We start from the raw sequence: 12197 nt of genomic DNA on the forward strand, positions 1-12197 counted from the left end.
CTTTTCTCTCTTTCTTTGTAGATTTATGCGTAAACACCTGTTAACTTTTCCGGATACTTGGATGACCTTCCCTAAAGGGTCACGGATGACACGTGAGTTCTGATTCATGGACCTCATTCTGGGCTGAGCGTTTCCGGCTGCCTTGCGATTGGAAGACTCAAAAGGACTGCATATGGTTAAAATGTGCCCCTTGTCTGGCCGGTGTGGCTCAGTGGTTGAGCATCGACCCTGCACCAAGAAATCGCCGGTTCACTCCAGTCAGGACACATCCCCAGGTTGTGGGCTCGATCCCCAGTGGGGGGCGTGCAGGAGGCGGCCCGTCGATATTCTCTCATCCATGTTGCTCTCTCTCTCCCTTCCTCTCTCTTTAAAATCAATAAAGGAAAATAAAATAAAATAAAATAAAATAAAATATGGCCTCTTCCTCTCCAACTTGACGAGTCGGGAAGAGGAGGAAGTGGATGTGGGGTGCGTGCGAATCTATCTCCACGAACTCGTTTTTACTTTCGGTTGTCCTGCCTTCTCGGTGCCCGATCGGGGTCTGGCTGCAGCTCCGTCCTGCCCAGAGGCACCGTCTTTCTCCTACAGTTGCTGAGGCCCTGCTCACACACAGGCCAGGCCTGGGCAGGACGGCCAACCCTGGCGCCCCAGCAGGATCTCGGCGTCGGCTCTCTGCCTCCTGCCTGCCTGTCTGCGCACATGCTGCTTGTTTGGGGTGAAGGGAGTTCAAAGGGGGAGCCCTCTCAGTGAGAAGTAATGTCTGCTTGGTGGTGGGGTAGGAGACCTGTCCTAGGACACACTCGGGGCGGGGCTTGTAGGGTGGTGTGGGCACACCCCGCGGTGAAGAGCGAGGAAGACCCTCTGGGACCATCTCACAGGAGAACAGGGGGACTGGCCACTGATCGCATTTGCTGGATTAAATTAAAGCCGCTTTTCTTAAGACGGCCAATCCCCTGGGCTGCCAGATGCCGGCACGATCTTCCATCAAGCGACGACTTTGGTAATGAGATGGACTGTTGAGAAGGGCCCGATGCACGCAGAGACCGGAGCTGGACACAGGCACCGGGCGGGGCTCAGCCGCGACAGCTGGCGCGTGTGTGGGCGCAGGGACCCCAGTGAGGCTGCGGGGACCCCAGTGTGGTTGCAGGGACCGTAGTGCAGCTGTAGGGACCCCAATGCAGCTGCGGGGACCCCATGCAGCTGCAGGGACCCCAGTGTGGCTGTGGGGATCCCAGTGCGGCTGTGTGGGTCCCTGTGGGTGCTTCCCACCTCTGGCTGCTCACCCACGGGCTCTTTAGGTTTAAAAAGACTGATTTTGTGAATTTGCTAAACTTGAAAGGACTCTGAGGACCCCGGATTCTCCTCCAGGGGGCTGGTCACAGGACCACGGCAACCATCGTGCGAAGCAGCTGTTCTAAGAAAACGCGGTGACTCCTTGAAGTTTCAGGACCCTGACCTGGGCTCGGCTCAACGACCGGGTCACACAGTACGCGAGACACGGGCTCATTGGAAAAGGGTTTTATTTCCCCATAAAAATGCAAACTGGATCGACAGCGTCTCTCCGAACTCACACGTCACAGCGGTTTCCGTGTCTGCGCCCCGCGGGGAGAAGCGAACGGTTATAAAAGGTTAACAAGTCTGCAGCCTGAAATCTGCTTGAAACGTTCCCAGTAAAAATAATTTAGCAAAACAGCTTCTTAAAAAAACCACACACGCTCACCTCCGCTGGGAACCCCAGCTCGGAACCCCCTCCCGGGCCGCCCCCCGGGCTTCGTCAAAGCGGCCGCCTCCGAGGCCCGGGCCCCGCCGTCCTGACCCAGCGCGGCCCAGCGCGTCCTGAGCTGCCGGGCGCCCGCTGCAGCCCCACGAGCTCGCCAAGCCCACGTGCCCCCGGGCGTCCCCCCCCCCGCGCTCCCCGCGTTCACACTACAACAAGGAAACGCCGCAGGGCTCGGTGCCCGGGGCCTGCCCCGCGGGGCTGATGCGCCCCGATGCGCCCGCCGAGCCGGCAGTGCGGGTCCCAGGCGCGGTCCGGGCGGCGCCCTGTTCGGGCTGCAGGTGCGGGGGCGGCGACAGGAGGGCTTTGCCCCAACTTTCACCCACAGTTCTGGGGGTCGAGGGCTCGTCCGCCGGCTCCACCCGGGAGCCCGAGCCCGCCCGAGCCTGGGGTCCGCCTGGGGTCCGCCTGGGGTCCGGGGCCGGCGTGCGCGGCACAGGAGCCGGTGCTCCGCGGGCCGCACGCTCCAGGGCGGGCGGGACCGGCCGGCATTACCTGTCCCAGGAGCTGCGGCTGCGACCCGGGGACCCCGAGCGCGACCTCTGGCTGTGGCGGCGGCGGCTGCGCTTCCGGCTGGAGCCCGCCCGGCGGTCGCGGCTCCGGGCCCTGCGGGCGGCGCGCTCCCGGCTGCGCGACTTCCGGGAGTGGGCGTGGCCGGGGCTGGCGCTGCGCCGCGGGGGGCGGTCCTGGTGCGAGCGCTTCCGGTGGGACCGGCGCTCCTTCCGCGGCCTCCCCTCCTCGCGGCTGCCGCGGCGCGACCGGCTGCGCTCCCGCTGGGGCCGGTCCTCGCCGCCCGGGTCCCCGCCGGCCCGGCCCCGGCCGCGGCTGGGCTCCCGGTTGCACTTGTCTTGCTCCGACAGGACGTCCTTCCGGGGCGCCGGCTCGCAGGGCGCAGGGGCGCCCTTGGGCTGCTGGTTGTTGTCGGGGATGCAGGACAGGACGGCCGGGCACCGCTTCTCGGGCGACGCGCCGTCGGGGGCGGCCGGGTGAGGGGGCTGCGGGTCCCTGCCCGGAGCGTCGCCGGCCACGCTCCCATTCACGTTTCTGGGCGCGCCCTCCGGCTCGGGCTGCGGCGGGGCCTCCTTCGGGGTGCTGGGGGGCAGCGGGCGCCCCAGGAGATGCGAGGAGGCGGCGCTCACGCAGCCGGCCGACACCGAGTGCAGGATGTCCAGCACGGGCTGCAGCAGGTCCGCGGGCGCCACGCCCGGCTCGTCCTGCGCCTGCGGGTCGCCCACCTTCTTGCTCAGCAGGATGCTCAGCAGGCGCTGGCGCAGCTGCCGCTCCTTCCGCTGCAGCCCCAGGGCGCGCTCCTTCTCCTCCTCCACCCGCCGCAGCTCCGCCTCCTGCAGCCGCCGCCGCTCCTCCAGCTGCTGCTGCCGCAGGGCCTGCTCCTTCTGCTCCTGCTCCTGCAGCTTGGCGGCCTGCGGGAGAGAACACGCCTCAGCGGGGCCCGGGGCCTGCCACGCTCGAGCAGCACTGGGCTCAGACGCCCCGTGGCGGGGTGCTGGAGACAGCCTGGCCGACACGGCGCCCATCCCTGCACACCCGGCGGTCATGCGTCCGTCCGAGCGAGGTGCACACCCCACGGCAAAGCTACTTGGCACAGCCCCGGGCAGGCATTTCGGGGTGGCCCAGGCCCCTCCGTGATCGCCACAACAGGGAGCTGAGATGACGACGCAGACCCAGGCCGCCCAGGCCGCCGCGGGACCTGCTGGGCCCGGCCTGGGTCAGTGTCTTCAATATTCACCATGAACAAGAGCGGAGCGGCCACCTGTCTCAGCGCCCGCCACTGTCCTTCCCGGGGCCTTATCAACACTGTAATTAGACAACAGGTTACGGGGTCGCCCCACACCTCACCGCACGGGGCGCGCGGCTGTCTGAGCACAGGTCTGTCCTTCCGCGGCCCCAGGCCCAGCTCGCAGGAGTTACCGGCCGGGCCACCACGAGGCAGAGGGGGCTCTCAGGCCTAAGGTCATCCGCACAGCGCCGGCCAACACCTGTCACGCCACCGCTGCTGAGCAGGGACACAGCCGGCCAGGTCTGTGGTGCGCCCTGCGTTCCCTGGGGACCAGGCTCGCCCTCGTCCTCCCGCCGTGGGCTGCCGGCCTGGGGGAGGCCGAGGCCGGTGACCGGACCAAGCGTGGCCAGCACGTCCCGACAGGAGGGCCGCACCGGGAGCGGGGGCTCTTCGAGCCCTGCCACACCCCGTGCCTGGGCAGACCACGCCCCTGGCCGCCCCGCGGCCGCCTGCCAGCCCCCAGGAGGCATGAGCACGGGCCACACTGACCCACGCCCTGCGTCTGAAACCCGGACGACGCAGGAACCCCACGCCCGGTGAGGGGCCGCCCTCTGCAGGTGGCCGCAAGCAGCCGAGGCGCGGCCCGCAGGACAGCAGCAGCGAGCCCGAGGGCGCCGGGTACCTTGGCTCGGCTCAGCAGCTCCGCCATCAGCCGGATGGACTGCAGGTTGCGCTGGGCCAGCAGCAGCTTACGCTCCTCCAGCCGGATCTTCTCCTGCAGCTTCTTCTGCTCCTCCGCCTGCAGCTTCTCCAGCTTCTTCTGGCTGCGGCGCAGCTCGCGGTCCCTCTGCTTCTGCTCCCGCTTCCGCAGCTTCTCCTCCCGCTTCCGCTCGCGCTCCAGCTCCTCCAGCTCCTTCTGCTTCCTGCGGACACACCGGGAGGCCGTCAGGGGCGCGCGGCGCAGGTGCACTCACGGCCTCACCCACGGGCCACGGGCCTCGGGAAGGTGATGAACCACTCCCGCCCTGTACCCCAAATCCCTTTCCGCCGAGCCAGGAGCCCACGAAGCAGCAGACACACGAGGGGAGGGTCCAGTCCCTGCAGGACAGTCCAGCTGCGTGCGGCCCAAACCGGGAGCCCCGCAGGCAGGGAGCAGTGGGTCTGGCACCAGGAAATTTCGTTCTAAACGAGACACACCAGCAGCAGGTGGAGGGAGGGCCACGCGACAGCAGAGGAGAGCACAGGACGGCTGAGCGCCCCCCAGCGGGACAACTTCCCCACCCGGGGCTCAGATGAGCCGGATGAGCCCGAGCTGCACAGCCACAGGGGTCCTTGAGCACCCCCCAGGGGAAAGGTCGACACTGGGTGCCTCCGGACCCGCCCCCTGTGTGAGTCCAGGGAAGGCACACCCACAATGACGGAAGGCAGAGGACGCTCGCTCTGGGGCCTGGCCCTGACCCACCAGCAGCCTCCTCTCGTAAAAACCCCGTCGGGACGCTCAATGCCCCTCGGAAACACGACTTTCCTTTGGGACGAACCGCGGTACGCGCACACAACTGAGCACCAGCAGTGCCGGGAAGTGTGTGTGTGTGTGGGGGGGGGGCGACACCAAAAGAAAGCAAGATGGACTACGACCCAGAGACCGTCTGGGACACCCACAGGCATGTTGGCCCAGCCCCTCCTCTGCTCCTCGGTTTTACGACGATCAAACCACCTGAGTGACACAGGGACAAAGATGGAGGCTCCGCACTGGGCGAGACCCAGAGCCGCCAGAGGACACAGCATGAGACCAGTGGCCTGCACCCCACACCCCAGTGGGCAGGACGCACAGCCCCTCCCGCCACCATGGGCACGGCACCGGCACCAGCACCAGCACCAGCCCAGGGCCCAGAACCTCTGTCCTCACCCCACCCCACCCCAGGTCCAGTCTGCATCTCTCAAAGGCCCCACGACCGTCCACTTCCTGACCCAATGTTTCCTCCCATAAAAGTCGTGCAAACGGCTTCCTAAGTGGCCCCCGGAGCTGCTTCCCGAGATGGGGTGATGGGAACGAAGGCACAGTCTGCGGTCACGGCAGACACCGGGGGACAAGCCCGCCCTGGAAACAGGCTGGGCAGGCGTCACTGGCAGGGCGTGTCCACGCCAAGGGAGCTTCCCGCCTCGCTTTCCCGGGCGGCGCCCCAGAAGACTGGTGTTCTCCTCGGTGCGCAGCACCTCCCCCCCAAGCAGGTCCGGTGCTCCCCTCCACAAGCAGAGGACCCCCCTCCACAAACAGGTCCCGTGCTCCCCCAGAACCCCACTGTGAGGCAGGGGCCTGGCTGCAGGGCTCCAACCAAGGACTGGTCAGAGCCTCTCCCACCGGACCCTCCCCTCCCCCCTCCCCTCCCCGACGGCCCTTCCTCCCAGACCACGCGGGGGACTCGCTCTGCACAGCAGCTTGGTCTGGGCCTGCAGCCTGGCACAGGGCCTGAGGCACCGAGGGGACCACGGAGTGCAGACCCGGGAAGCAGGGAAGAGAAAACCGGGACCAATGGGGGGAGCTACTGGAAAACTGGTCTGGAACCGGTCTGGCCAAAGGCCTCGTGTCCGAGACCGAACTTCAGGAACACAGCAGTGTCCTGTGAACACAGACGCTGGGAGCCGCCAAGGGCAGGGACGGGATAACTCCTGGTGCCCCAGAGGACACCACTACGTCACTTCTGTAACCACCACCAGCGAAAGATGAAAGGGGTCAAGTGTGACCCGAGCAGGCCTCCTGAGGTCTGACCCGCAGGGAAGGACGGAGGCAGCCCCTTGCAAGGCCTCCCCACGGGAACCCACTCTGACGGACGTCAGGCCACTGCCCAGGCCTCCGACGCATCTTGTCAACGACGCTTCAACCAGACAGACAGCCGCCCGGACACCCTGCTGGCTGCAGCAGGGCACAGAGGCGAGTGGTCACCGCAGGGCACGTGGTCACGAACCGCACAGGCCTCGGCACACATGGGACTGAGCTCAGGGCGGTCAGGGCCGACACAGCCTGGTGCAGCCCACCTCCCCAGGGCCCCGCGCACCCAGCCCACCTCCCCTGGGCCCCCTCGCACGCAGCCACCTCCCCTGGGCCCCGGCACATGCAGCCCACCTCCCCTGGGCCCCGGCACATGCAGCCCACCTCCCCTGGGCCCCCGCGCACGCAGCCCACCTCCCCTGGGCCCCCCGCGCACGCAGCCCACCTCCCCAGGGCCCCGCGCACCCAGCCCACCTCCCCTGGGCCCCCTCGCACGCAGCCACCTCCCCTGGGCCCCCGCGCACGCAGCCCACCTCCCCTGGGCCCCGGCACATGCAGCCCACCTCCCCTGGGCCCCCGCGCACGCAGCCCACCTCTCCTCGGCCCGCTGCCGCTCCTCAGCCTCCTTCTCCCGCCGCTTCTGCTCCTCCCGCTGCTGCTCCAGCTCCTGCAGCTTCTGTCTCTCCAGCTGCCGCTTCTTGATGGAGGCGTCGCTCAGGTGTTTGGTTGAGTCAAAGGAGACCTTTGGAGAAAACACAGAGTCAGGTGGAGGGCCGGGCAGGAACACCCACCAGCAGGCAGCGAGTCCATCGGAGAGCGCGTGCACCCTGCACTCAGGACCCACCAACCCCGCGTGTGGGCCGCAGCCGCAGTTCCCGGCTCCACCTAGTCCCGGCGCTGTGAAGTCCGCTCCACCGAGGAGGACGAACTTGCCCTGCACGGGAACTGGCCTTCGTTCCTGACTACAGTAGGACAGAGTTGCCCGTCCTCCGAGATCATTTTCCGCTTCTGTCCCAGGGACCCCTGCATGCCAGACCATGCCCAGGACCCGGCCGCCTCCACACATGGGGTGCAAGCTGTCTAACAGCCACAGAATCCCCACTACCCTGGGAAGCTGGTATCCTTGTCACCGCAAAGGAACACAGGACAAGTCAACACTGACAGGGAGCCCTGCCCTCTTTAAAGGGGGGTTTTGAAGGACCCAAGCTGTCCCAGCTCACAGGGGTCAGGATTCCTTTCGGACGACCCCTCCTCAACTACACTGAAATGCTGGACACCCCAGGCTTTGCCGCAGATACAGTTCTGCAAACTGCACACGGGGAGCTGCCTGTCTGTCTCTGCACCGAGATTCCCCTGATCATGTGTCTGCAGTGACGTCACCCCACCCCCCAAAGGCCAGCGGCCAGCAGGAGCCCCTCACCTTGATGTTGCAGGCCACGGCCTTGCCGTCCTCGCCCTTGTACATGAGCTTCATGCCGCGCAGGGCGCTCATGGCCTGGATGAAGCCTGCGTACTCGCAGTACTGGACGTACGCCTCGAAATTCAGGTGGCCCCCGAAACTGAAGGTGTGGAAGTTGCGCCCAGTCATCTCCTCCCGGTAGGGGTCGAGCATGGGGATGTCCACGTTCCGGATCTCCCCGAACTTCTCAAACACCTTCACCAGGACGTCCTCGCTGGGCTTCTCGGAGCCCGACTCCTTCAGGGCGAACCACTTGCAGGGCAGGCCCTCCAGGTGGATGGTGTCCGGCCGCTCTCCGGGCAGCGTCTCGTTCATGTCCTTGGCGTCGCGGAAGAAGGAGTCCCAGTCGTGCCGGGTGGGGAAGTCGATCTTGAACTCGGCGGCGCGCACCTTGAGGATGTCGGAGAAGCCGCTGAGCTTGATGGTCTTGCCGTCCAGACAGGCCAAGAAGGACCTGACCATGCTCCTGTTCTCCACCTCGCCCTCGAAGCGGATGAAGTCCATGGTGCTCTTGGAGATGCGCAGCGTGGAGAACTGGTGGTTGTGCACCATGCCCTTCAGCCTCTCCATCACCTCCCAGTTGGAGATGGACTTCCCGGGCTGCTTCAGCTGCGGTAGGGCCACGCTGATGGTCATCTTGGTGATGGGCTTCAGGTAGAGGCCGTGCAGCGGGCACAGCTCCACCGCCTCAGACGTGTCGTGCACTATGGTGGCTGCGGCCATCGCCGGGACCTTGGGCCTGAAACACACACCACGGTCAGCTCTGGAGGCCCAGGGAGGGGACACGAGCCTGCTTCCCTGCCCTGCGACAGAAGGTGGTGTCGCCCTCCGCGGAAGCCCTCACCACCTGAGATGGCTCTGGGTGGATCATCAGGTTACACCAGAGGCCAGAGAGGCCTGGGCTGACAGCGGCTTTTAAGAGCAGCTGGTGCCTGAGCCTCCATCCGCACTGACCTGCCCCGGGGACTCAGAAGCAGCTGCCCCAGGACCAGCCCCACCCTCCATGCAGCGCTGGGGACACACCAGCCAGAGCCCGCTAGCTCCCCAGGGCGTGCAGGCAACTCCCTGGGGAAGGGGCGCAGCTCAGCTCCGGGCACCGGGGAGAGCGGAGGGGCCTGGTGTTTGCACAGATGAGATAGGAAGTCCTGGGAGATGACACAAGCCCTCTCTTTGCCCAAGGTAACAGGTGCCAGGACCTTTCCCCGCTGGGGCGGTGAGCCACCCCCTCGGAGACCCCCGTTCCCTAAGGGGCAAAGAAGTCCTCCCGTGAGCCGGCTCCAGCCAGGAGCCTCACACCAGACGCCCCAACAAGGCAGGGGACCTGTCCAGCTGAATGCCCAGCCGCTCAGTCACCCAGTCACCCCCAGCTCGGCCCCCCCGCAGCTCAGCTCACCCAGCCCCCCCACAGCTCAGCTCACCCGGCCCCCCCACAGCTCAGCTCACCCGACCCTACGACCTCTCCACAGCTCAGCTCACCCGACCCCCGACCTCCCCACAGCTCAGCTCACCCGACCCCCGGGCCCCCCCACAGCTCAGCTCAGCTCAGCTCAGCTCAGCTCAGCTCAGCTCACCCGGCACCCCCACAGCTCAGCTCACCCGACCCCCCGACCTCCCCACAGCTCAGCTCACCCGGCCCCCCCACAGCTCAGCTCACCCGACCCCCCGACCTCCCCACAGCTCAGCTCACCCGGCCCCCGGACCCCCCCACAGCTCAGCTCACCCGGCCCCCCGACCTCCCCACAGCTCAGCTCACCCAGCCCCCCCACAGCTCAGCTCACCTGACCCCCCCACAGCTCAGCTCACCCGACCCCCCGACCTCCCCACAGCTCAGCTCACCCAGCCCCCCCACAGCTCAGCTCACCTGACCCCCCCACAGCTCAGCTCACCCGACCCCCCGACCTCCCCACAGCTCAGCTCACCCGACCCCCCGACCTCCCCACAGCTCAGCTCACCCGGCCCCCCCACAGCTCAGCTCACCCGACCCCCCACAGCTCAGCTCACCCGGCCCCCCCACAGCTCAGCTCACCCGACCCCCCCACAGCTCAGCAGGGGCAGCCCCAGGGCACAGGCGGAGAGTGGCCCCCAAACTAGGAGGGTCTGAGCAGGAAGCCAGAGCGCCCGGGGCGGGGACACAGCGCCTGGCTCGGACCCCCGACCGCGGGCACCCCGGACCCCAGGACCCGGCACCGCACCCCGTGGCGCAAGCAGGGCGCTGTGTCCCCGCCCCGGGCGCACCCCGGCCCTGCACCCGCCCCGCAGCCTCCGGGGTCCGCCTGCACCCAGCGCCCGCCGTCGTCCTGCCGCCTCCACGAGCCCCCCGTGGCCCTCGGCACCCCGACTTCCCCGGCACCCCCCCAAACAGCGGCCTCCCCAGGACCCCCGGTCTCCATGGCAACGCCGGCGCAGGCGCAACGACGCGGCCGCGAGGCCCGACCCGGTCCCCAGACCCGACCCGGTCCCCAGACCCGACCCGGTCCGGGCCTTGGGCCCGACCCCTCCGACCCGCCCGACCGCCCAGGGCGCCGGGCCCCACAGCCCGGTCCTTCCGGCCCCGATTCGCGCGGCGCCCGCCCCACCCCGGGCCCGGCCCCGCCGCCGGAGCCCCGCCCCGAGCCCCGCGCCCCGTCCCGGCCTCGGCCCCGCGGAGCAGGCGGTTGCGGGCGGCGCTCACCGGCGCGGGGCTCCACCTGCGTCCCTGCCGCCGACGACCCCGGCAAGCGCGGCCTCCCGCCCGGAGCCGCCACCGTCCGCCGGAAACGCCGCCGCCGCCCGCCCCTGTGACGCACTTCCGCTTCCGGCGCTCGCGCCAGCGGAAGCAGCCGCGCGGCGGCTCCAGGTTTCTCCTCCGGCTCCTGGCCCCGCCCCCGAAGGCGGGACTTCCGAGAGGCCGGGGGGAGGGCGGGCCGGCCCCGATCCTGCAGTGCGCGTGCGCGAGCCCGCCCCGCCCCCCCAGGCCCTGCAGAGGCGTCACCTGAGGACGCGAGTGGGCGGGTCTGTTTGCCCGCGAATTAGTATAACTCGATACAATGTAGCAAGCTGACTGCGTTTGAATTGTTTATGATCCAACCGTGCGTTTATTCTTTTAGCCTGTGTCCTGGTTTACTGCACCTAAAGAGTTGTTCTCCATCGTGCCACGATGACTCACGTGTGATGTAGGCTGATGACTTGTGCATTATCGACAATAGAGCCATATAATGCAATGCTTAAGTATTAGCTCATCGAGCATTTATTAATTTAGTGACTTTAGTTATTATGTCTTGATTGTATGGATGAGACAGACACGTCCCTCCAGGTGACATTATATTGTTATGTGATTATATACAGGTACCTAATGTAGTAGCAACATGTGCTATGTTAAGTGTTTCCTATGGTCATAGTCTATGTATTGTTTATTTTATTAACATAAAACTTTAAAATGCATATTCTCTTTTGCTTCATTTTTTTCTTTGTGGATTTTAGAGCGAGAGGAAGGGAGAGGGAGAGAGAGATAGAAACACTGATGAGAGAGAACATCGATTGGCCGCCTCCTGCACGCCCCCCACTGGGGATGGGCCCACACCCTGGGCATGTGCCCCCACCGGGAATCGAACCAGCGACCTCTTGGTGCAGGGTCCACGCTCAGCCACTGAGCCACACCAGCCGGGCTGTATGTTACATTTTATATGTAATACTTAATGTACTTTCCTGTGTTGACATAGTATATCCTTATATAACGGATCCTCATATGATTGCATAATTGAATTATCAGTTCCAATTGATCAAGCCCCCACATTAGGGTGGACACTGCTCCAGGCTTGGGCTTACAATACCCCACATAGGTCATACGAGTCCCCAAACTGAAAATGTAGGGTCGAGAAACAAGAATAGCCCACCCCTTGTTCAACACCAGTGCCCACACATTAGCATCAGAGGGGTGAGGGAGGGTAAAGGGACCCCATTTCAAGTGGACTTTTAAACAGAAAGGGGATTCTGGGTAATTTCTGGGCATCTGTCTTGTGTGCCTCGTATTGTCTTGTTCACACACTGTTCATACAGGCCAGTATGATCCCCATCTCCACCTCACAGAGAAGAAACAGAGGCTCCAGGGTCCCCCAAGAAGGAGGACCAGTGTTAGAACCCGAGCATGCTTCCCAGTGGGGTCGGCATCTTCGCTGTCCTTTACTGTCCCGTTTCTGGGAACACAGAAGTGTTTCCTGCCCTTTACAATCATCGTCCCAGAGATAACCTTGCACACGTCCATGGTGCTTCAATTCCCCAGGGAACTGTTATGGTTGCATGTCCACTCTGCTCCTCAAAGCCTTTGCAAACCAAATGAAGGAATGAGAAATGGACTATTTACTCCTGGGGAACCAGTACGACCAAGAGATGAAATAATCTGTGAAAGTTTGGAGGAAACTCTGTTAACATTTGGAGCAAGATAACTGTCCTCTGGAGACAGCTCAGAAGTAGGAGAACA

The 12197-nt window shown here is 65.3% G+C and overlaps 1 protein-coding gene across 1 annotated transcript; it reads right to left on the reverse strand.

Moving 5' to 3' along the window:
* Positions 1-2268: 2268 nt before the first annotated feature.
* On the reverse strand, positions 2269-8476 carry AKAP17A (A-kinase anchoring protein 17A). Its single transcript, XM_036271717.1, has 4 exons — positions 7703-8476; positions 6876-7024; positions 4198-4438; positions 2269-3198 (listed from the first exon to the last, which is right to left on the reverse strand). The coding sequence occupies exons 1-4, from the start codon at positions 8462-8464 to the stop codon at positions 2269-2271; spliced, it is 2082 nt and encodes a 693-aa protein (XP_036127610.1). The 5' UTR covers positions 8465-8476.
* Positions 8477-12197: the final 3721 nt, after the last annotated feature.

The sequence above is a fragment of the Molossus molossus genome, unplaced genomic scaffold (genome assembly GCF_014108415.1).
Source record: "Molossus molossus isolate mMolMol1 unplaced genomic scaffold, mMolMol1.p scaffold_m16_p_2, whole genome shotgun sequence".
Lineage (NCBI taxonomy): Eukaryota > Metazoa > Chordata > Mammalia > Chiroptera > Molossidae > Molossus > Molossus molossus.

Excerpts from the sequence above, each read along its gene's own strand:
- AKAP17A (XM_036271717.1), bottom strand. The coding sequence starts at position 8,464 with ATGGCCGCAGCCACCATAGTGCACGACACGTCTGAGGCGGTGGAGCTG. Across the intron at positions 7,025-7,702 it reads CCGTGGCCTGCAACATCAAG|GTCTCCTTTGACTCAACCAA; the intron begins GTGAGGGGCTCC and ends TTTTCTCCAAAG. Across the intron at positions 4,439-6,875 it reads CGGCAGCGGGCCGAGGAGAG|GAAGCAGAAGGAGCTGGAGG; the intron begins GTGGGCTGCGTG and ends GTGTGTCCGCAG.